Genomic DNA, 24,972 nt, shown 5'->3' on the forward strand with positions numbered 1-24,972 from the left:
CAAGCTTATAATAAATTAAATAATTACTATTGAAATTTGTTATTAATTAGTTTTAGATGAAATAGAAAAAAAAATCACGTCAATTGAAGGTGTAATAACAAAAATATTTATAAATAAATGTTATATCAGCGGCTTTGCCCCGCTCTCCCCTACCCTAAAAAATCTAAGTAAAAATTCATTTAAAAAGATAATTAAAAAGAAATTTTTATTTTTAATATGAATTGTATTCTTTGTTCTGAATATATAATAAAATGGTCATTTTGTCAAATAATGGTCATAATTAGAAGTCAAATATTATACATATATACTGTTTTGAGGTTATTGGAGCAGGTTAGATGTAAACCACAATTCTGTGGTCCTTCAGTGGATAGCAGTTAGACGGTCGGTGCGGTTGTGACGACGACGACGACGACGACGGTAGTGGTCGTTTCGTGTCGATGTTGGTATATAGTTATATATATATGTATATATTGAGATAGGTGTGCCGAGGCCACAAGGCAAACATAGTTTAACTCAAATTGCTGCTAATAGAGTCGTTCGTCATATCTGCATCCACCTGTCTTGGGTTTTGTACTCCCTTTACTGGAAATTGCTCGGTAATTTTCATGAAAAACCACGCGCGCAAACCATTTACGATAGACGACTGTTTACTACACTATAGCTTCAGAGCAATGCAAAAATACTTATATACGCCTCATAATTAATTTGCTCTCACTGAAATTTCTCTCAGCAAGTAAATAAACCTCCCTGCATTTCTTTTTTTGTATTCCAATTGCAAATTTCATCCCTAAAATTGTTTTTATAATTTATTTTTCATTTACTTTGAAATATTCACTTTTACCCTTCATCTACACTGAAAGACTTTTTGTTTCAAAAATTAATATAACTTGTTTCAAAATGAGGATAACTGTATTTTTGTACTATTTAGTCGTATGAACGTACTAGTAACCAAATAATACCAAAAATTAGTATGGACCATACTAATTTTTGGTATTATTTGGTTAAAAACTAGTACGTTCATACGACTAAATAGTACAAAAATACAGTTATCCTCATTTTGAAACAAATTATATTAATTTTTGAAACAAAAAGTCTTTCAGTGTATTATTCTAGAAAAACGAAATTCTCTTTTTCTTTTTAATAATTCTCGAATATTTATTTCAAATCGAAAAAGAAATTTATTATTCCTCTAAAATGAAATTACAAAATGTTGACTAACTGAATATTAATATGAAACACATTTTGTCAAGTGAATAAAAAAAAAAAAAAGTCAATTTCTGACGATGTAATAATAAACCAATTAAAAAAAATAAAAAAAAAACAATGTCATATGCAGGTCGATTTGCTTTTTCGTCTAATTTGATTTTCCGTTACAATAACGTCGATGCGTGAAATGAAACATTGATAAGTATTTACAAACCAATCATTCGAGAATTAACAATTTATGTTCGGGATTAGCGATGGAGTAAATTAAAAGGCAGACGCAGCAGATAACTATCAGTTGTTTTTTAATTGCTTTCGTTGAATGACGAACAAGTAAACTAAGCGCGAATCATTATTTCGATTTGAAACGTGTGAATATTATCGATTTCAGTGTCATAACGATATCGTAACGCTTCCGGCCAATGGATACGAAATAATTTTCAAAATAAATGCACATATATATATAGCTATATATATATTGCCATAACAAATATAATTCAAACTTACTCGAAATCATTGAGTTATTATCGTGACAATGAGCTGGTCGTTTTGTATCACATATTAATCCTATCACAAACTGATACATTATCTCTATTCATCAGTGGTATTATTCTTCAGTTTATGTGACTGATTTGGTTATACGCATCCACCTTTTGTGTAATGTACGTTGAAACGAGGATTGTACAATAAATCAATGTATATATACGCACTAACTTTTTTTTTTTTCTCTCTTTGGCTTTTCTCGACAAATTGGCAATAATAGAAATAAAACTAATTTTCGCAAATTAAATTTGTCATCGTTTTTTTATTAGAATTTATCTATTAAAATTTTTATTAATTAAAATTTGAAAAATGTTATTAACTGAATTTTGATTTGACAATATTTTTATTTAATTAAATTTCTATTCGAAAATCAATTTAAATGATAATTAACATAATCGAATTTCCATGAAAACAGTTTATTTAACCAAAATTTTAATATAATATTTATATTAGACAGGATTTTATTTAGCGGGACCGAATTTTATTTGACATAATTTTCTATTAATAGAGTTTACACTTAACATAATCTCTCGTAAATAAAAAAAAGTTTATTTTGTTTAATATAAATTCAGCATGAAATTCGAGAAAAATTCCATTTACTCCCACTTATGTTAGATTAAATAGAAAAATTTTTTTAAATTAACGTTTTCTCTATTCTCACTTTTTCTCTCTCTCTCGCTAATTGGCAACAATACAAATTTATACGAACAAAATTTTGCCATTGTTTATATCATCGGGATTAAAAGCGATTATTTTTATAAATCAAGATCGTTATTAATCAGGAATTGCCAAGCTTTATATGCAATATTAATGAAATAAATCACATTGATCGAAATGAATCTTTTAAATACTAATTATTTTTATCCAAAGGCGAATGACCATTGAAATTCAATAAAATATTTTTTTCATTCACAATTAAATTAGAAATCTTTCATTCAATAATAATAATAATAATAATAATAATAATAATAATAATAATAATAATAATAATAATAATAATAATAATAATAATAATAAAAAAAAAAAAATTTTGTTAGAAATCAAATTTGTTTAATTTTTTGTTTTAGAAAATAATTTTGTCTTTTATAATTATATTTATATGAATGTAAAGGTATCAAGTTAGTGAAGATGAAGTAACAGATGAAAACAAAAAGCACCCCCTCCCCCCCCATATATCATGAAATTTGCGATTGTCCTCTCTGTGTTACCATTGTATTCGCGGATTAGCCATACCGAAAGATTTATTGAGAACCAATGCGTAAATTAAAGTCTCCAGTACAATTTGATTCGAAGTGAAATCCGAAATAAAACATTTATCACCTACGTAAAAAAGTCGAGGATCTTTTTTTGAATATTTAAATATATAGAGATTCTAATTTTTGTTAATTTAATTAAATTGTTATAAATTATTAAATTAATTTTTATGGAATATGAAAAAAAAAATGAAAAAAAGCAGAAAATTTTATCTTTTTCAAAAATTTGAAAAATGTTCAGACACGTGGTACGTGAATATATATATATATATATATATATATAAAAGAGTGGTCGAAGGAAAGTATCTTTGATCGCGTTATCGTATCTTCAGGTAATCACTTTTCGTCACCCTCAAATAAATTCAATACTTTTACTTTGATCCTTTTTACCGTTTCGCATTTTTCCCAGAAATTGAAAATTGTCTTTTTCAAATTCTCTCAACTTTATGTGAAAAAAAAGGAAAAAAATTTTACAAACTAGGAAATTTTTGATATTCTAGAAAACAAATTCTTAAAAATAAAAATGTTTGTTAAAATTATTGAAAGTAAATTTTTTTTTAAATTATTAGAAAAAAAAATTACTAGTAAATGAGAAATAAAGTACATCAAGTATTAATACTTCTTAAAAATTTATAATTAGAGAGAATGCTTTTAAGTTGATGAGAAATACTTTTCCTCGTTTTAGGGAGGGGGGGGGTGGAGGGGAAAAAAAAGAAAAATTCTGAAAGGTTTCACATTTTTCACCTCTTTTCTATTTTTCAAGAAACAAATCGTTTCCGTTGAAGAATTTTCAAATACAAGATTGGACACATACATACATACATACATACATACATACATACATACATACATACATACATACATACACATTTAAAAGCCTTTAAATTAAGTTGCGAGAAATTCCTCAAGTCTCATGATTTTACTTCCAAACGAAATATTTTCAAGAGACTCTGCCAAGTGTACAGTATGTGAATTTTAGTTGGTTAAGTTGACTCGAATGCCATGGCAGTTAATTTTCCCCGAGACTTCGACTTACTACAATTACTGCTCTACACTGTACACTGTATATATATATATACACGTTTATGCATAGGAATTACACTTATACGTGTACTATTCTCTGGATATTTCTGTTTGCAACACATCTACCCATTCGGCTCCTTGCATTTCTCCTTGAGCTTTTTATTGGGGTATGTCACATACGTTTGTATTTTCTCTAGAGAGAGAGAGATAGTAAGCCACCATATTGCATATGGTATAATATATGGGTGATTCTTCAGAAACTAGTCATTTTTGAGGGAGGAATTTTTTTTCAAGTGTGGAAATATTTGGAAACTATATAGTTTTTATTATTTTCTATATAGCCACTGTATAGTTGAACTATATTGAAACTAGATAGAAATGTAACGCTAGGACCAAATTTCTAGATATTTAAACTATAATATAGAAATTATCTGGTTCGTTTCAAGTATTTCGAAAGGGCAGGACAGTTATTCTATCTAGTTTCTGGATATTTGAACTGTATAGAAACTGTCTAGTTTCTAGGTACTATACAGAAACTTTACTATTGAACGAAAATAGAACTTTGTTAAAGTTTCCCGTGTTGAAATATTTCATACAGTTATCGTATATATTTTTCTATATAGTCACTGTATAGTCGAACTATACTGAAACTAGCTAGAAATGTAACGCTAGGACCAAGTTTCTAGATATTTAAACTATAATATAGAAATTATCTGGTTCGTTTCAAGTATTTCGAAAGGGCAGGACAGTTATTCTATCTAGTTTCTAGATATTTGAACTGTATGGAAACTGTCTAGTTTCTAGGTACTATACAGAAACTTTACTATTGAACGAAAATAGAACTTTGTTAATGTTTCCCGTGTGGAAATATTTCATACAGTTACCGTATATATTTTTCTATATAGTCACTGTACAGCTGAACTATACTGAAACTAGCTAGAAATGTAACGCTAGGACCAAGTTTCTAGATATTTAAACTATAATATAGAAATTATCTGGTTCGTTTCAAGTATTTCGAAAGGGCAGGACAGTTATTCTATCTAGTTTCTAGATATTTGAACTGTATGGAAACTGTCTAGTTTCTAGGTACTATACAGAAACTTTACTATTGAACGAAAATAGAACTTTGTTAATGTTTCCCGTGTGGAAATATTTCATACAGTTACCGTATATATTTTTCTATATAGTCACTGTACAGCTGAACTATACTGAAACTAGCTAGAAATGTAACGCTAGGACCAAGTTTCTAGATATTTAAACTATAATATAGAAATTATCTGGTTCGTTTCAAGTATTTCGAAAGGGCAAGTCAGTTATTCTATCTAGTTTCTGGATATTTGAACTGTATAGAAACTGTCTAGTTTCTAGGTACTATACAGAAACTTTACTATTGAACGAAAATAGAACTTTGTTAAAGTTTCCCGTGTGGAAATATTTCATACAGTTATCGTATATATTTTTCTATATAGTCACTGTACAGTTGAACTATACTGAAACTAGCTAGAAATGTAACGCTAGGACCAAGTTTCTAGATATTTAAACTATAATATAGAAATTATCTGGTTCGTTTCAAGTATTTAGAAAGAGCAGGATAGTTATTCTATCTAGTTTCTAGATATTTGAACTATATGGAAACTATCTAGTTTCTAGGTACTTAAACTATATGGAAACTATCTAGTGCATTTAGATTATTTAGAAAGATCGGGGCAGTTATGCTGTCTAGTTTTTAGTTACACAAAACTATACGAAAACTATCTAGTGTATTCTAGATTATTTACAGTTACACTATCTAGTTTTTAGAGACTCAAACTGTATGGAAACTATCTAGTGCATCTCGATTATCCAGAAAGATTAAAACAGTTATACTTTCTAGTTTCTATACATTAATTACTATGTAGAAACTGTTTGCTTCTATTGATTATTCAGAATAGGTTTAGAATAGGTTTTCTAGACAGTTTTTAGCTAGTATTGGCATAGTTTTATCACGAGACGTTTATTATTGATTTTTCATGTTAAAAAAAATTATACTTTTTTATGTGATTACAGTTAAGGAATCCTTAAATGACATTTTTATCTATAGCAAATAATAAAATAAGATATTTAGATAATATAACACAAAGGCATGAAAATGACCACATTTTGGAGAATCGTTGATATATAGATATATGTATATTCGTCACAAGAGTCTGGGCAATTTCTCACAGAATTATCTCTATAACTTACTTCAACGAAAGATGTTCATCAGCTCAAGAAGTTATCCCGACTTGTATATTGCTTAGAGCGACCATTGTTTTCATTAAGTGGACGTTGACCCAAATCTCCGTTCTGATTTCGAAAATTAAGCTCCGTGTTAAATTCTCCCCGAAATAGATAGAGAGAGAGATGCTATCGATTTCCATTAAAGTTTATATCTCGTGAATTATTTCTGAGAATTTTTTCTCTCTTTAAATAAACTTCTTCTGTTTAAAATTTTTTTAATCGATTTAGATTGTAGTGAGAATTATTATTTATTCGCAACAATGTTCAATCTAAAAGTGGGTTTTTAAAAATCCAATTATTTTTCTAACCACTGAATGTTATTTTCGTGGTAAATTAGTAATGCACCATCAAATCGTCTGTTTGCCCTGTAAACCATGTGGGTTACTCGATAATCTAAACAAGACTCCTAGTTTGACTTTATGCGATATCCGTCTTTCTCTCTCTGTGTGTGTGGTAACTTCAGCTTATACACTAGTGGCAAGTGTTGCACGAAGGTTACGCTAATGTTTGAGTTACGTTCGGATGTTGCCTTTACTTGATGCTCAAAGTCCGTCTCATTCAATGCTGCTAGTTTACTATGTGAAATCCTTGGTCAGAGACGGGAACTTTTGTCCACAATCCGTAACGTTTCGACAAATCCCAACTTGATTCAATTATAGAAGTTTCTAGAGATGTGTATTGCAATTGGCCAAAAAAAAAGTTATATTTTTTTAATCGTATCAAAAATTCATTTTCTAAGTTTATTCCTTAATTTTATTTCTTAATCGTTTAAAAAAAAAGACAGAAAATATAATTTGTAGAAATTGTTGCGGTTAATTTACGTGAAGCATATCCCTTGAGGTAAATCCAGTCAGATGATTCAAAGTTGTTCCCAGAATCCGAGTTAGGTAATGGTCAACTCGTATAACTCGTCGCAGGAAAACACATTAGTGACTCCTTCAAAACATATTATCAGAGGCAAATTGTAGCATTGTATCTAAAACTCTAAAATCTATTTAAAAGTTTTCAAAATATAAGCAATGAATTAATTTAACAGTAAGAATTATATTTATCGTTTCTGTTATAACTTACAATTGCATCAAAAATTGTAATATCCTAAATAGAAGATCTTAAAAGGAAATGGACCATTTAGAGGAAAGTTTTCGTTGCTATAATCGAAGAGAAACTTCGCCTTGAAGTATTAGAGGTCAGTAATAAAGGTCTCCGCGGATTCAAAGTCCGGCATATAATGTTTCCCTTCTCTCTCTCTCTCTCTCTCTCTCTCTCTCTCTCTCTCTCTCTCTCTCTCTCTCTCTCTCTCTCTCTCTTTCTCTCATGGCGTAGACACAATTCCATTTAACAAAGTTCAGAAACTACCATCATGGACAACCAGCTCGTTAACATATTCTGTTTTATTCATAGAAACAGAGATCGCAAGCAGTGGCCTGTTCATACACGAAGCACACCGTAAAGGATAAACAAACCCAAACTCCCTAAGCTCTGTTAAATTTTACAGATCAATTAAAATTTAGATCCGATCAACCTTAGAACTCGCAACAGAATTTTCAGTGAGGGGGAAAAAGAAAACATAATTCACTTGTAGCTAAATCAATAAAAACACAATAAATATTCAAACTGCAGTTATAGAAAAATCTCTGTTATTTTATAAAAATAACAGAAACTAAAATAACAGAAAATTTAGGAATTTGAAAATTTTTTTTCTATGAAATTAACCTAAATGACTAAACCCGAGTGCATATATATATACACACACGATTAATTTATTTATTTTCCTAGCTGAGATACTGCACTATAAAATATAGGCCAGTAGAATTTAATTCCTGTGCAGGATTCAAAGTCATACGAAGGCTTCTGGTGGCTACGGGTACTGAGATAAATCTTCCTGTCGATAGCTCACCACCGCGCTTGGATTATAGTCTACATTTACACCCCCTCCCCCCTCATTCTCCCTCTCTACGCCAACGTCTCATAAATTCGCTCAGGCCTCGTTATAAATTCAACCCTCAACGACCCCTCTCGCGCACTGACTTTCTCTCTATCTCTCTCTCTCTCTCTCTCATGTGTGGACTCTCGACAGAACTTGCCAGCTTTTGAATCAGAAATTAATTTCCGAACAGGTTATATATTTGGAAAATAATTTTCGATTCTAAGATCAAAAAACCAAAATTTCGTTTTGAAAAATTTTTTTAATTTTTGCTATTAGAAAATTTTATAATTACGATTTTTTATAGAAATAAAAATAAAATTTATTAGAGAAAATTGAGAATAGGTTATAATGACTAAAATTACTTGTAAAAAAAGACGACTTGAAATATGACAGTGGCATTTTATTTCTGTTAAATATAAAAGAAACGAAATACGGAGTTCTCGCGATTAAAATAGAATGCCTTGTGAATAATGTAAAATGAATGAATAAATAAATAAGCTATTCGTGTTGGTTGTATGCTTCAATAAATTCAGGGATTTTAATTTCGCTGTAAAATGTGATTTTCACCTATAAAAAAAAAAACAATATCTTATAATTAAATTTTAACTAAATAAAATAATAATTTTATTTCAATTTTTGTTTAAAAGTAAAAGTAATCGAATTAATGTTGTTCACTATACTTAAAACAGTAATTTTTTTTTTTAATAATGTACGATTAGTCAATTTTATAAATCGCGCCGAAATCCTATGTTTGTTCGGTCAAATAAAAATTCGAAATTTGAAACTAATGAAGATTCGGTAGTTGCGTCTATTTAAAAGCTTTTATAATTAAAAATCAATTTTAAAATTTATGATTCGTTTATTAATATAATTTTCTAAATAAAAAATACTGATAAAATACAGATAGTATTGAAAACAGTTTAAATTTATCCTGTATATAGATTGAAATTAATTTGTATATAATTCCAATATAATGAATTTTTTATCATATTTCTACAATATTGACATTTTTTAAAAATAAATTTACCTTATTTTTTCGATAAAATGATTTAAAATCAATTTTTCCTTTTTGCAGAAAAAACAAAATGTCTATTAATATTTCAATAAATGAAAAACACATTTTTCGTAAGTGATGAAAATAATTTGCCTTGAGAATTTCGAGAGTTGTTATATAAGATGAGATAGCAGGACAATTGGTATGTAGATGTATATATGAAGATCGTCAGAGAGGAATCTTAAGACTCAACTATACGTTGGCCCGTTCATTCCAAGTCTCAGCTTTTAGGTTAGATTAGCTCTCGCGGAACTTCCGTAATGCGTTAATCTGGCAGTCGCGCATTGTGGGCACGTATAGATATTCCTGTTTGAAGATAAGGCTTATAGAGACGGGATCGTTACGCTCTTCCTCCAATAGTCTACCACGTGTTCTACGTGATGTTGATCGCGTTTCAAGTTCCAGAAACTGTTCCTGAAACAGTTCTCGAATCGTTTCACTTGCCCATTATTCTCTCGTTGTGGAAAATTATCCTCGAAACGTTATATATCTCGTTCTTCAAATCTTCTTCATTGACAGATTTAAGCTGGTCAATATTTCAATAAAAAATATAAAAATTCACAATTATTATATAATAATAAAATGCTTGGTCTGTCCTTCTGTCATAATTTGAAGTTGGCCTTTTCTGATTTCACGTGTTTTTTTTTTTAATAGTAATCTTATGACGTGTCAAATTTTGACAATTCTTTTTCTTATTTTTGCCAAAGTTGTATAATTGTGTTTCCAAATTTCGGAATAAGTTTCTTTAAAATTCCAAATTCGAAAATTCAATTCACGAAGCTGAAGTACAAAACGTTTACCAACGAAATTTTTTTTAAAGTTGTATATTGATTCAAAAATTGTATACAAATACAAAAAATTTATGATGAGAAAAAAGATGCGCCAGGAAATTTCGTACAAGATAGTAATTTGAAAAAAATTTATTTTTAAGGTACCAGGGGCCAACGAATACCTATTAAATATTAATTATAAAAACACAGGCCTCGAATCAACTTAAAGACACAAAAAAAGTCGATTTAGTCGATTTATATTCCAAAAAAAAGTGGATTTGTTTTTTATTTTAACAAAAATATTTTATAGATTTTTAAATAAAATTTTTTTTTTTTTAATAATAATTCTTTTCGAAGGGTTAAAGTTGAAATTTTTAGAAATAATTAAATTTCAAAAGATATTGTTAATTTTCAAACAATTATTAAATTTTACAGAACTAAAAATAATTTATCAAACAATTTTTGGAAAATATTTTTTAAATTTAATTGAATTTTCAGATTTAAAATTGAGATTTTTGAAATTAATTGAAACTTTAAGTGTTTTGTAATTAAAATTATAGATTATTTCACTAAAAATTTATTAGAAAATGTGGACAAAATACAATAATTTGAAAATCATTTTTAATTGAAAAATGGTTTCAGATACCTAGTTGAATTTTTAAAGAATATTAAAATAAATATTAAAATAGTTAAAAATAATTGAATTTCCTTAGAGTTATAATTGAAATTATTAAATTTCAAAAAAAAATTTTTCGATGGAAAATTTTAGAAATAATTAAATTTTAGATGCTTTTAAATTCAAATTATTGAAAATTCAATTAATTTTGAATTGAAAATTTTGGGAAATAATTGAATTTTAATTGAAATTTCGGATATTAATTTAATTTAAGTTCATTTTTGATTGAAAATTTGGATAATTAATTTTGAATAGAAATTTTAGAAAATAATTGAATTTTATTTCATTTTAAATTAAAAACTTGGTAAATAATTAAATTTTAAATTGAAAATTTTGGATAATTATATTGGATTTTTAATTGATTTTGAATTAAAATTTCGGGTAATAATTGAATTTTAGTTTATTTTGAATTGAAATTTTTAAAAAATAATTCAATTTTATTGTGAGATATTTTTTTTTAAATTATAAACAATTGTTAAATTTCATAAAAATTTTAATTGAAAAATAATTTTGATATAATTGAATTTGTGATGTATTTCATTAAAATTGTGAAAAATAATTAATTTAGTGAAGAATCATTTTAGTTCAAAATTTGTTAAATAATTGAATTGAAGAAGATCTGAAGAAGATCTACATTTTATACTAGAAAAATGTATTTTATTTACATTTTTTTGTTTCAAATGTAAAAAAAAGGTCGCATTTTATTAAAAGAAGTCGATAAAAGTCGTATTTTTGAAAAAAGTCGGAAAATGTATAATTCGAGGCCTGTAAACATATAATTTTCATTATTATTATTATTTAATATGTAATAATATTCTAATAAATTAAATTATTATTGATAATATTAATCTTTAATTTCATTATAACAAACAATGAAATACTCAATTTGGCGCGCTTGAGCGCGTTTAATTTTGCTAGTTCAAATATAATATTTTATTTAATTATAATATTGAATTAATAAAATTTTAATTATCCATTTAAAATATTAAAAATTTTTTTTAAAAATAATTATCCTTAGAAATAATTTTAGAAAAGAATTTAATTTTCAAAAGACGAATTTCTAGTTAAATGAAGAAGAAAGATGAAATGAATGTAAGTGATAAAATGGATGGGTCTTTAAAAAGAAATACTTCTCGTGTTCCTAAATTGTAAGAAGGGTTAAAAGAGGATTGTTACGTAAAGGTAAATCAATTCGTAAAATTCAACCTGTCTCTGCTGTGACCTTAATCTCACCTTCGTAGTGCAATAAATTATTCAAGGACGAGAGTCACTTGCACGAAAGCATTGAGTGTCTCGAGGAACGTCGCTTCAGAGTGAATGTTTAAAGGATTTTCCTTTTCTCTCTCTCTCTCTCAGTACAGATATTTTTAAACTCGAGCAATTCAATTTATTGATTAATCAAATAAAAAAGAAACATCTTCAATTAGTCTCAGAATTTTTTTTGCCCCTTTTCGTTTTAAAATTCCAAAAAAAAAGATTACATTTTTTTCAAAAAAAATTGAGCAAATGAATTTATGGATTTTATAGTGATTCTTTGGAGAAATTAAGAAAAGTTTTGTGAAATCGTCGAAATTGAAAGGATCTATTGAAGAGGTGGTTTTTTTTCCAAAGCCTTCCTAAAGCTTCTATCAGAACTCACTAGGACGATTTTTCCCCATCCCCCCCCCCTCCAAACAAGTATTTTGTCGCTGGAGTAGATTTTAGTCCTATCTCAATCCAACACTCCTCGAGTAGCTTCGCCCAAAAACCAGTTACCCAAAGCACACACGGTATTGGCAGGTTTTTTTTTTTTTGTAAAGCATCAGGAAGACTTAAGTTCAAGAATGAGGTCGTGAAAAGTGCACACAGAAGAATTTTTCTTGGTAACATTTTATCTTTTTTGTTGAAAATATTTTTGTTATTTTTAATTATAATGATGCACTTTTTTATTAATAAAAATTGCACTTTTGCAATTTAAAAAAAAAAAAATAATAATAATTGTAGAAAATGAGTCATAATTTCGTAATATTGTCTTTAGTATATCATCATTGAGATAAAGATATATATTTCATTATTAAATTCAACACAAGGAGGGTAAATTAAAAGTTGCTCGTTAAAGTTTGACGGAAACTTTGTTCATTCTTAATTAGAAGCAGCATGACTGTCCAATAAATACATTTTCGCATTAGCATCAAAAATAGAGAAAGGACTGGAAGTAAAATTCCAGTACATTAAGCTTAACAACTTACACAAGCCGCGGATGGGAATTAAACATAGAGTTTGCCTTGTTTCCTGTTAATGCAGTTCGCTGGACCCTTTTGCAACGCTATTTGTATTCCAATACGGTAAAAGTTTCTCTCTCTCTCTTTCTCTCTCTCTCTTTCTCGCCGGCAACTTGGGCATTCCGTTTCGACAGCAACGCGTAAAGAGAAGAGTTGAAAGAAAGAAAAAGACTCCCGTGGTTCTCAAGGAAAACACAGAAAGAAGAAACAAACGGAATGAGAAGGAAAGAGTAAAGTTTCCTCTCTTCCAAAGAATGGGGAGTTAGGTAGATTGGTACTACGGATTTCAGGTGACGAGTGCGACCAACTCACACCTCTCGAGTTGAGAGGCATTCGAAAGTCTCTCTTTCTTTCTCTCTCTCTCTCTCTCTCGTCATAGTTGTATTCCAACAACATGTCTCAAGACGTCGCAACGATAATGGAATAACCGAAAGAGAGTGGGTGGATGAGAGAGAGAGAGAGAGAGTTGGGGGAGATGAGATAAAGTACAGACACGACAACAGGATGGCGTCGGTGACAAACAAAGTTTAGTTTGAGTCCCGCTCGGAACCAAAACTGTATTCTCTGCTAGGAGTTAACCCGCTGTGTCGGTTTTACCCCGCCTCTCCTTTCTCCTTCTCGAAACACTATCAAATCCTGTCTCTCCCCATCACTTTCTCTCTACAAACCCTTAACTCTGCGCTTTTGCCAGGCACCTTGCAAGCTTTCTGAGTTACAAACGTGACGAACGCGACGTTAACCTAACTTATTACTTCCCTAAACTCATTGCTTAAGCTTACAACCACATGTATTGGTCCTACCCCACCCCCACCACTCCTTTTACTTTTCTTCTCTTACAAAATTCACGTATTCGTATTTATTATTATAATTATATAATTTCAGTATGGAAATATTTCACGTTTCTACAAAGTTACCGTGGTGATTTATTTTTTTCTACATAGCCGCTGTATAGTTGAACTATGTTGAAACTAGCTGGAAATGTAACAAGTTTCTGGATACTTGAACTATATGAAAACTATGTAGTGCATCTCGATTATTTAAAAAGGACAGGACAATTATACTATATAGTTTCTAAATAGTTGGACTATCTAGTTTCTAAATAGTTGGACTATCTATTTTCTAAATAATTGGACTATCTAGCTTCTAAATAGTTGTACTATCTAGTTTCTAAATAGTTGGACTATCTAGTTTCTAAATAGTTGGACTATCTAGTTTCTAAATAGTTGGACTATCTAGTTTCTAAATAGTTGTACTATCTAGTTTCTAAATAGTTGGACTATCTATTTTCTAAATAATTGGACTATCTAGCTTCTAAATAGTTGTACTATCTAGTTTCTAAATAGTTGGACTATCTATTTTCTAAATAATTGGACTATCTAGCTTCTAAATAGTTGTACTATCTAGCTTCTAAATAGTTGTACTATCTAGTTTCTAAATAGTTGGACTATCTAGTTTCTAAATAATTGGACTATCTAGTTTCTAAATAGTTGTACTATCTAGTTTCTAAATAGTTGTATTATCTAGTTTCTAGATACTTAACTATACAAAAACTGTCTACTATAGAACTGTCAGGGCCTCGACAGTTTTCCTTGTTTAAAATAATTAAAATTAAAATTTTTAACACTACCTTCTTTAAAAAAAAATTATTAACAATTAAATGGAATCTTTTATACTCGTGTTTTATGTTTCTAAAATTACTTTTTGTAAAACAAGTTATATATATTATATATATTTTTCCTTCGGTGTTAAAGATATATATCCAAATGTGTACATACGTGATTTATGAAGAAGGTGGAGGTGTAAAGATTAAATTTTACGGCTCACATTGTGAAAGTTTATCTTTTATAAAGAAGTTTTGCAAATTTACCTAGTTAAACAGACTTTTTCTCTTATAGATACTTTTTTTTATGAATAAGCAAACAAATTATATTTATTCGATTTTAAATATACAAATATCTTAGAATGAGTGTACCGATTTCTAGAAATGAATTTCCAGTAATAGATAATGAAATTTTCCAATTTCTCGTAATTTCTGTTTCAGTAGTAAAAATCAAATTTAGTCTAATTTAGACTAATTTTTGAAGTAGTAGAAATTAATTTATGAAATTGTGGAATTTACGTAGTAGAATTTTATGATTTCTTGGCATTTTTTTATCAAAGTAGAAAAATGTTTGTTAAAGGCTTCAACAAAATTCCCTCAATATTATTAATAGTAGTAAATGTAAGTTTTAGTGAGACATTCTTTGATTTCCTTCAATTTTAGAATCAGTAGTAAATATGAGATTAAGTCAGACATATTATTCCCTTATTTCTCTACTTTTTGTAACAGTATTAAAATTCAGAATTAATTAAATAGAAATTATTGGAGTTCTTTTTTAATATTTTTCTAAGTAGTAAAAGACAATTTCAGTCAGACCATATATGCTTATTCTTAAAATCGCGTTTTTGTATAATAATTATAATATAAAAAAATTCTACTCCTTTTTAGTTTGAAATTATAATTTATTTTTTAATTTGTATTTATCTATGTTTATTTATTTCTATTTAATAATAAATAATTATTAAATAAAAATTCTATTGTAATTACCGAAAAAAATCTCGATTATATATTAAATGTGTTGATTTTTTGCTTTGGCAAATAAAATACAAGAAGCCGAAAGTCAAAACTTTGTTTATATACCCGCGCGGGTAGGATTAAAAATTTGTCAGGCCTTTTGCCGAAGCTCTATTTCTCCTGTATATTTCAAATGAACCAAAAACCATTTCAGTCAAAAGCGCTTTACAAGGAATTCAGTGTATAAAACATCAACGAGCCGGGTTACTCGTAGAAAAGAGGTTCAGTTTACGTTTTGGACCAATTCGTTAGAAACTCAGAGCAAGAGAGAGAAAGAGAGAGAGAAAGAGAGAGAGAGAGTTTGTACACACAATAAAAGTTCACTACATAATAGTGAAAAGTCGCGGACAGAAGTTTTCGCATTGACGCGGATAAAATTTCAACTCTGCCCGCTGGCGACTCAACGAAAAGGGACCAACTTCATTTTGCAATAAACGAAATATAACTTCCGCTTCTCTCTCTCTCTCTCTCTCTCTCTTTTTTTTTACTTTCTATCTTGTCCCCTTCGGTCAAATCGCGAAAATATCTGGTGGTAAATGAAACGAACAAATTTCCTCGATATATGGCACTTCGCCGAAAGAAAGATAAAAGGGGGTAAATAGGGGGAAAGGGGGACGAGAGTAGTTGAGAATTTTGGAGCACAATAGGCGAGAAGGTTAGCTCAACTTCCCTTGGAAGATCGTTCGAGTTGCTGGATAGAATTTTTCTCTTTCTCGTCGGGGTCCATCTCAAAACCTCTTTTTCCTCTTTCTCTCTTTCTCTCTTTCTCTCTTTCCTAACTTCATACTTTTTTCTGTAAACTCTCTTTATTATTGTTTGCCTTCGTATTTCGTGCACTTTGCTAACAAAACTAGAGCGACGTGCTTTCTTGATAATAAGTATACTATTCAAAAATAAATTGTCAATTAAAAACCATTTTTTTTTCTAAATAAAAAATAAATTTCTAGAACAATGATTTTTTTGCAAAAAATTGTGACAAATATTTTTCAATCCCCTTTTGTAATCAAATTTTGTTGTTCGTTGGTAAAATTTTTGGTTAAACAATTTTGTTAGAAAATATTTTAGAAGAGTAAAAAAATTGATTAGCCGAACACACTAGAAAAGTTTCTTATCATCGCTTTTGTTATTTGCAAAATATTGCACAAAGAGGTTTCTCAGTATTTGTTTTCTTTTTAATATAAAGCTTGAATGCAAACCATGTAGTTCTTCTTTTTTTTATTCGGCCTTCGGACGTACATCAGCTTCTTAAGTTAGGGGGGGGATCGGATTATTTATTTAATAAAATGTTGTCTAAAAGTCTGTGTCGGCTTTAGACAAAGCTTTTTAGATAACGTGGTTGTACAACAAAACCACTATATAATACTAACTTCAAAGAATTCATTTCTTTTCGTATTCTGTCTTTTTTTTTTTTTTGTTTTGTTTTTACTATACTTTGCTTAAGGCGATTTGATCGCCTTCAAGTATTTTCTTTTTCAAAACTTTTTGCAGTTCAATTGTTATACTTTGAATTTATTTATTTTTCCCACAAGAAAAATCGTGAAAAAAAAACTAATCCTTTGGAATTTTCAAATTAATTTCTCTACACTTCGTTAAGGGAAACAGAGAACAGAACAATACTTTGTTTGGTGTGCAGAGGTATCAAGAACTTTTCTGATTCTCCAAGATTAAAAATCTTTTTCAGAGATAGAAGAGACAATGGTTGTGTGTAGTGTGTCTCCACTGAGAAAAGTAGCCGGGCAGATATTTCTTTATTTTTAGAACACTCTTCCTTTGAATTATTATTTTTCCTGGTGGTTCATTCTTATGGAAATGAATAATAAATAATTTTTAAAGAAAATATAATAGGAAATAAATTTTCATCATGTATTCATTATATTGTTATTATTTCTTCTTTTTTTTTCTTTTCTTTATTTTTATATAAAAACAAGTAGTTTTATATAAAAAATAATAGAAATGTGAAATAAACATGACATTGATCAAAACAAGTAAAACAATAAATGTCCAAGAGTAAATAATATCTATTTCAAGTTTGACAGACTTTCAATTCACATGAATAAATTTTATAAAAATTTTATTAAACTATATATTATATTCACAGAAAATTACAAAAATAAAATAAGCTGCAACGCTTATTTTAATGCCTTTTAATTTTCTGTGTTTGTGTGAAACGTTTAGTGCAATGTGAATTTTAACGAATTTATTTCGGTTTATTTAAATCTTTATATTTTTTAAGAAATAATTATTAATTTGGAAAAATATCTTTTTGGAAAAATATTTATTTAATCAAAATATTTCCATGCTTTTTTTTTATCATTTGGAAAATTTTGTTTCATTTTGCAATTTTTTTTTTTCAATTTCAGTACTGTTTTAATTAGATATTATATTTACTTCCATTATACTTAATTGATCAAAGTGTTTGTAATTTTATTATTTGAAATGGAAAATTATAATTTTATAAAATTTTTTAAAATTAACTTATTTATGAAACAATAATTATTTTATTTCTGTATGTGACTTTTTGTAATCAAAGGATTAAATTTAATTTAGTTTATATTTTCTTTATGCACATATTTTATATTTAATTATTATTATACAATTATTATTTTATATGGAAATTTATTTGAAAAATTAATTAATTTAATTTTAATATTTAATATTTTTAAATTTAATGCATACATATTGTTTTGAGTGATTTTAGTAGAAAAAAAAATTCAAATATTCAATTAGATTATTGTTTTTATTTTGTTTAAACAAATTATTAGTTATATCAAACAAAATATGTATTTGGTTTAAATAAATTATTATTTGCGCCAAAGAATATATTTATTTGGTTCGAATAAAATTTTATTTGTATCAAATAAAATATTTATTATATAAATAAAATTTTGTATCAAAAAAATATTTATTTGATTTAAATAAATTATTATTAAGCTGTGAGATAAATTTTTTTAAATTCAAATAAATTTTAAGAGAGAATTCATTTAATTTTAGCATTTCACGTCACGTTTAGTGTCAATGTGAATGGAAAACATTGTTTTGTAATTTGTCGGCGAAAGAGTGGGGGGGGGAAAGAGGTTTCTTCGACATTTCCCCTGGCTACACTGGTTGACCAGTCTCCTCGAGTGGATTATTAAACGAGGTCCCAAGCGGTGCAGGCGACGGCCAAGGTTTCAAACTGTAGTTTATTTAGTTGAAAAGTTACGCTGCAGTCGCTCGTATAGGTCATGCACCTGCGGTACTAAAGCTCCTCCTCGTATCAGCATACTGCTACGAACTTTATCTTTCCTATACGCGAAAGATAGTAACCAACACTATCTCGGTTTCCTTCTTCTGATGTTATATATATATATATACATATACACATATTTCTCTGAAGATTCCCGAAGGAATAAGAAATGTGAGAAGTACCAACGCACATCTTCGTTTTCGTTCTCAAGAGATTCTGAAACTTCAACTTTCCGAGTGACAGCCTGCCACATGAGCAACTCCAAACTTGAAGACCCGAGATTTTCGGAAATGGGTCTCCAAAATATATTATTCACTATAAAAAAAAAAAATCTTATAAATTTTAGAATTTTCATGTTAGAGATGAGATTTTTGTCTCATAAATGATTTTACTAGTTATTTTTTACTTTTTGGAATATGTATTTTAATACCAAAAATGAAAAATTACGAAAATCAAAAAGGAATTTAATTGAAAAAATTAAATCTTTTTATGAATTTAATCTGCAACGCTTTTTTAATAGGAGATTTTTTCTCAACTTGAGGTTAATTGTCTATAAATAGTTTTACAACTTGTTATAAGATAGAGTTTGTTAATAAAAAAAATTATCTTTATTCACTTGGAAAAAAAAAGAAAAATGAAGAAAAATAAAATCTCTCCCTTTTTTCGAGAGCTTGATACGTAAATCTCACTTTGTTAAAATTTACATATATAGAAAGGCGCTGTATATATGGTATATATAATTTAAAATGCACAAAGCATCTTGTAATATGAGAACTTGGCATTACTCAAACTAAAAAGTATATATATATATATATATATATAAATGTGTAAAATTTTGTAACAGACTGAATTCCGGATTTAATTATTTTATCAACCCCGACAGGCGTGCACACATATATACACAAAGGAATCTTGAAAGTCCATTCTACTATTTGTAAAGCCAGTAAATTAAAGGTAACAAAGAGTATAAATTTTTTTTCACCCCCTAGGTAAAAACTCACTATTTCCTTTATATACGTTAAAATAACAATTTATAAATTACCGCTATTTTGCTGAATGTAAAAAAATATAGGTACTGCTTTGATATTTAAGAGAAATCATTTTTTTCTTTTGAAGTAGGCGCATCTTTATATTATTTTATTTGGGTAGAGTAATTGTAATTGCAATTATAATTATAATTGTAATAATTGTATAATTGTAATTGTAAATTTTAATTATAATTTTATTTGTAATTATAATTGTTGTTGTAGTTGTAATTATAATTGTAATACACTATAAATTAGATATAAACGGTAATATAATGAATGTCCAGTTCGATGTTGTTAAAAGAGGAAGTCTATTAATCTCGCGTTAACATCGTTAGCGAATGGACCAACTCACTCCAGTGTGTCTTGAGCGCCAAACGAAGAACGTTACGTGATCTCGTAAAAATGTTAATGGCGAAAGAGCTTGGCTCGTATCGCGTCGCCTTTTCAACGATGTGTACGCGCGCTATGCCAAATAGAAGTGTGTGTTGGTACTCTGGTTCTCGCGGGAAAAAAAATAAGAAGGAAACGGGATAAGGGTACGTGGTACCACGTACAATCCAAGCCCTCTCTCTCTCTCTCTCTCTGGTTCTACTTCCGTTTTTATTCCCCTGCATCTGCCTCTCACACTTTCTTACATACACATCAACAAATCGTTCCCTTTTTTTTCTGTTCTCACGACATTCTGGATCCATTGCTCTATTACTATATAAGTCTGCTTTTGCGAATCTCCGTACCACCAAATTGAACCTCTTAAATGCCATTTGTTCCAAGTTTATGACCCCTACATAAGACCTGGTTATCAACACTCCCATTGTTGATGACATTCTTTTAAGATGTAAGAACTGTAAAAAGAGTCTTAACACAAATTTAATGTTAAGCTGTGAAAATATATTTTATATATTACGGTTTTTTTTTTGGAAATTTTATAAAAAAAAAATTTTTTTTTTGTTTTTAAATCTTTATGCAGAATGAGTGAAAAATTTTATTTTCGAATAAAACCCAGAGAGAAGAATTATGTATACATTAAATACTCATTATGTACAGTAACTATTTATATATGCACTATTAAAAAAATGTGCATAATTTTTTAAATTGTAATTATTCATAATGAAATATAATGCATAATTATTTCGATCCTTGAGAAAAGGAAATATTCAATTAGTTTCTTGTACATTTAATAGTAGGTCAATTTGATTATAGCCAGACATAAAAACTTCATAAAAAATTCAGTAGTAAAAGTAAATATACTGTCAGACTTTACAGATTTTTATATTTTTCAGTAGTACAGGTAAATGTACTGTCAGACTTTAAATATTTCTAATTTTCCCAGTAGTACAGGTAAATGTACTGTCAGACTTTAAATATTTCTAATTTTCCCAGTAGTACAGGTAAATGTACTGTCAGACTTTAAATATTTCTAATTTTCCCAGTAGTACAGGTAAATGTACTGTCAGGCTTTAAATATTTCTAATTTCCCAAGTATAACAGGTAAATATTAAATCAGACTTTAAATATTTTTAAATTTGTCAGTAGTACAGGTTAATAAGAAGTCCGACTTTTTTTTTAAATTTTATCAGTAATTCAGGTAAATATTAAGTCAGACTTTCTAAACGTTTGTAATTTCGTTAGTAGTATAAGTAAATATTTAAAATTAGATTTTTTTTTAATTTTTTGTAATTTTTTCAGTAGTATAAATTGATTTTAGTCGAAATTAATATCGTATAATTTTTCCTCTTTTTTCACAACTATTACATTTTTTAAAATTTAATTTTCTTGAAATCAATTTTCTCATTTTTATTGCAATTCTATTTTCTTCATTTCCATTGATTTAAATTTTAAAGCATTTACATATTATTTTAAATCTCATTAATTTTACATTGATTTATGATTAAACAGAATTATGTTGTACAAATTGAATTCTTATTAAATTATAAAATATCCGTTTTTAATATCTTAAATTCGAAGATAATTCAAGTCCTGTCAATTTTGCCTGCAACTAAATTGGAATGATTTAGTTTTTTAAAATTTCTTTTCTCAATTTTTTATTTTTACTTTATTTCAAATCATCAATACTGATTGGATTTTTAATTAAAACAAAATTATATCATATCGAAATTTTCCTATATAAATTAACAATTTCCGATTCTTAATATTTTTAGCTCAAAAAAAAAAAAAAAAACATTTGTTTCTATATAATAGAATTTTCATTGAATCGACTATTCATTAAACAGAATTTTCATTTTACCAAATTTGTTTAGTGACCTTCTTTTTCTAAATAAAAATTCCGTTATTCGAAAATTTAATTATATAAAATGATAATTATATTACTGTCAATTAACAATTCGATTCCTTATATTTTTCTAAAAAAAATTGTACACTATAATTTCACAATATTTATATAACAAAAACTTTTATCAAAAGACGAGTTTCTTTTTTTTATGTCTCTTTCATGAAGAGTTCTTTGCTATCGAATTGAAAGGCACAATCAACTTTCATTCATTTAATGTCGTAGATAAAAAAAAAAAAGAAAGTACGCTTAAAGTTGGGGGTTCAAGTTTTTCACATTTTTTTTTTCATCATTCGCGTGTGAAAAGTGAATAAAAAAAGAGAGGCCATTAAAGTGTGAGAAACGGTGAAAACAGCGGAACACCTTCAGCCAAGCGTCTTTCTGACTTTCTTACTAAGTTATGTTCCCATTCTTTGTTTTGCTGTGACAATTAAATTCAGTGGAACGACCTACTGACTATAAAACCCTGGCGGGATGAAAAAAGAATGCGAGAAGAAAGAGAGAAAAAGATTGGGGCGAGATGAGAAAGATGGATAATTAATCGTGGTCCAGTACCCTTTTGGTGAGAAATACAATTTCTTGTCCATTTTTATTGTTTTTTTTTTTTTTTTTTTTTTTTGGTGAAGAAATTTCCCGTATGAATGTTGCCAGTCTTATAGGGAAGTCTACATTATCATCTACTAGCGTTAGGTATACCTTGTTCAACATCCATACTGTTCACTAGAGATATGGTTCTCGTATCCTTCTACACATGTACATGACTTGAATAACATGTGATTTCTATGGGCATGTGACATACTATATATAGAGGTCACTCGACTGCGATGTGCGTCGAAAGATAACCACTGTGCTATTTGCTTGTTCTGCTGCCAAAATGTTGAAAATTCTACCCCTCTATGACACATTAACGTCCAACACTGACTGCGTATAACGTTTTACGAACCAACTCTCTCTCTCTATAGTGAGTCGAGTGGTTTTATTTACGGAAAATCGTAAAAGAAACTTGAAATGCATCAGTAACGGTAAAAATTTCTCTCAAAGTGTAATAAAATTAAATAATAAAAAAGAAATATTTATGAAAAATTATTATTAAGTTTGTACTCTTTAAATTTACTCTTGGATAATTTGTAACTTCGATTCACTTTATTTTCAATTCACTTGATATTCATTTTCACTTCACTTTCACTCTCGCTTTCACTATCACTTTCACTTTCACTATCACTTTCACTATCACTTTCACTATCACTTTCACTATCACTTTCACTATCACTTTCACTATCACTTTCACTTTAGTTGGTATTCACTTGATAATCACTGCATTTGCACTTTACTTCTATGCACTTTCACTTCCACTTCACTTGATAATCACTTTCACTTCAGTTGATATTCACTTTATAATCACTGCGCTTTCGCATTACCTCACTTTCACTTGATATTTATTTCACTTAACTTCATATTAACATCAATTCATTTTATATTCACTTAAGTTAAATGAATATCAGGTGAAAGTGAAAGTGCAGTCATTGCAAATGCAATGATTATCAAGTGAATACCAAGTGAAGGAAAAGTGAGGATAAGTTCAAGTGCAATGATTATCAAGTGAATATCAAGTGTATATTAAGCGAATATTAAGTGAGCATTAAGTGAATATCAAGTGAAAATAAAGTGACTATCAAGTGAATATCAAGTGTATATTAAGCGAATATTAAGTGAGTATTAAGTGAATATCAAGTGAATTTCAAGTGAATATCAAGTGTATATTAAGCGAATATTAAGTGAATATCAAGTGAATTTCAAGTGAATATCAAGTGAAAATAAAGTGACTATCAAGTGAATATCAAGTGAATTTCAAGTGAATATCAAGTGTATATTAAGCGAATATTAAGTGAGTATTAGGTGAATATCAAGTGAATTTCAAGTGAATATCAAGTGAAAATAAAGTGACTATCAAGTGTAGATCAAGTAAAAACTGAATTGAATAGTGGTAGTAAAATACAGAGAAAGTACAGTGATAGTAAACTCATAGTATATTAAAGGTAAAATTTACATTTAACATGCAACAATTTAAATTCGAAAAAAACTTATAGAAAATAATTCTTTAAAAATAAAATTATTAGTCTTCCTATTAAGTAGACACATGTGTGTGTGTGTGTATCAAAATTAGAAACAAAATGTTATCGATATAGTGCATACACACTTGACGTTTTATGGCGCTTTTATTTAAAACAAATGTTAAAATAGATTTATGAGTGAGATCGTAATTGAGCATTATTTTCTCATATAGCTTCCTTCACTGTACATATATATATATATATATATAAAGTCCAAGCTAATAACTTCTCCAGAAAGCCATAAAATCGAGGCACATTTCGTTTCCCTCTTTCTCTTCGTTAATGTTATCCCGTAAATGACCTCCGTCACAAGTAACCCCTAATACACGTGGTTTTTTATAATATATAGGCACTTTATGAGCTTACGTGAAATACAAGCGAAAGCAATAAAGCACCAAGATATTTATCACTTGATACGTTATGCTACTTGAAATATTACATTTAGGACATATAAATAGAAAGAAAAAAAAAAAAAAAAAGAAGAAGTGACTTAACTCGCCCCCGGGTCATATTCCACTCACACTGAATATAAATCCGTTAATAATTCTTTTCTTTTTGTATATCCAAAGTGTTAACAAACTTATTATGCGTTGAGACAATAAATGATTCCGACAATTCGAAGCAAAAGAGTACAAAATAATTTTTCGTATTTTAATTTACGTTTGCTATAACTTTCTAAAAAAAATTAGTTAAAAATGACTGAATTTTTAATTAATTATCTTTTTAAAAATATTATA

General features: G+C 28.2%; 1 protein-coding gene across 1 annotated transcript in view; it reads right to left on the bottom strand.

Moving 5' to 3' along the window:
- The window catches only part of LOC127290606 (zeta-sarcoglycan-like), a 40,022-nt gene extending 17,186 nt beyond the window's left edge, over positions 1 to 22,836 (bottom strand). Inside the window, exons 1-2 of the mRNA XM_051319300.1 lie at positions 22,821 to 22,836; positions 18,992 to 19,124 (exon numbers count right to left, since the gene is read on the bottom strand). Of these exons, the coding sequence (XP_051175257.1) occupies positions 18,992 to 19,124; positions 22,821 to 22,836 (149 nt within the window). The remainder of the gene's footprint in view (positions 1 to 18,991; positions 19,125 to 22,820) is intronic.
- Positions 22,837 to 24,972: the final 2,136 nt, after the last annotated feature.

The sequence above is a fragment of the Leptopilina boulardi genome, unplaced genomic scaffold, assembly GCF_019393585.1.
Source record: "Leptopilina boulardi isolate dan_hultmark-lab unplaced genomic scaffold, ZJU_Lbou_2.1 LbouV2_72, whole genome shotgun sequence".
NCBI classification, from domain to species: domain Eukaryota; kingdom Metazoa; phylum Arthropoda; class Insecta; order Hymenoptera; family Figitidae; genus Leptopilina; species Leptopilina boulardi.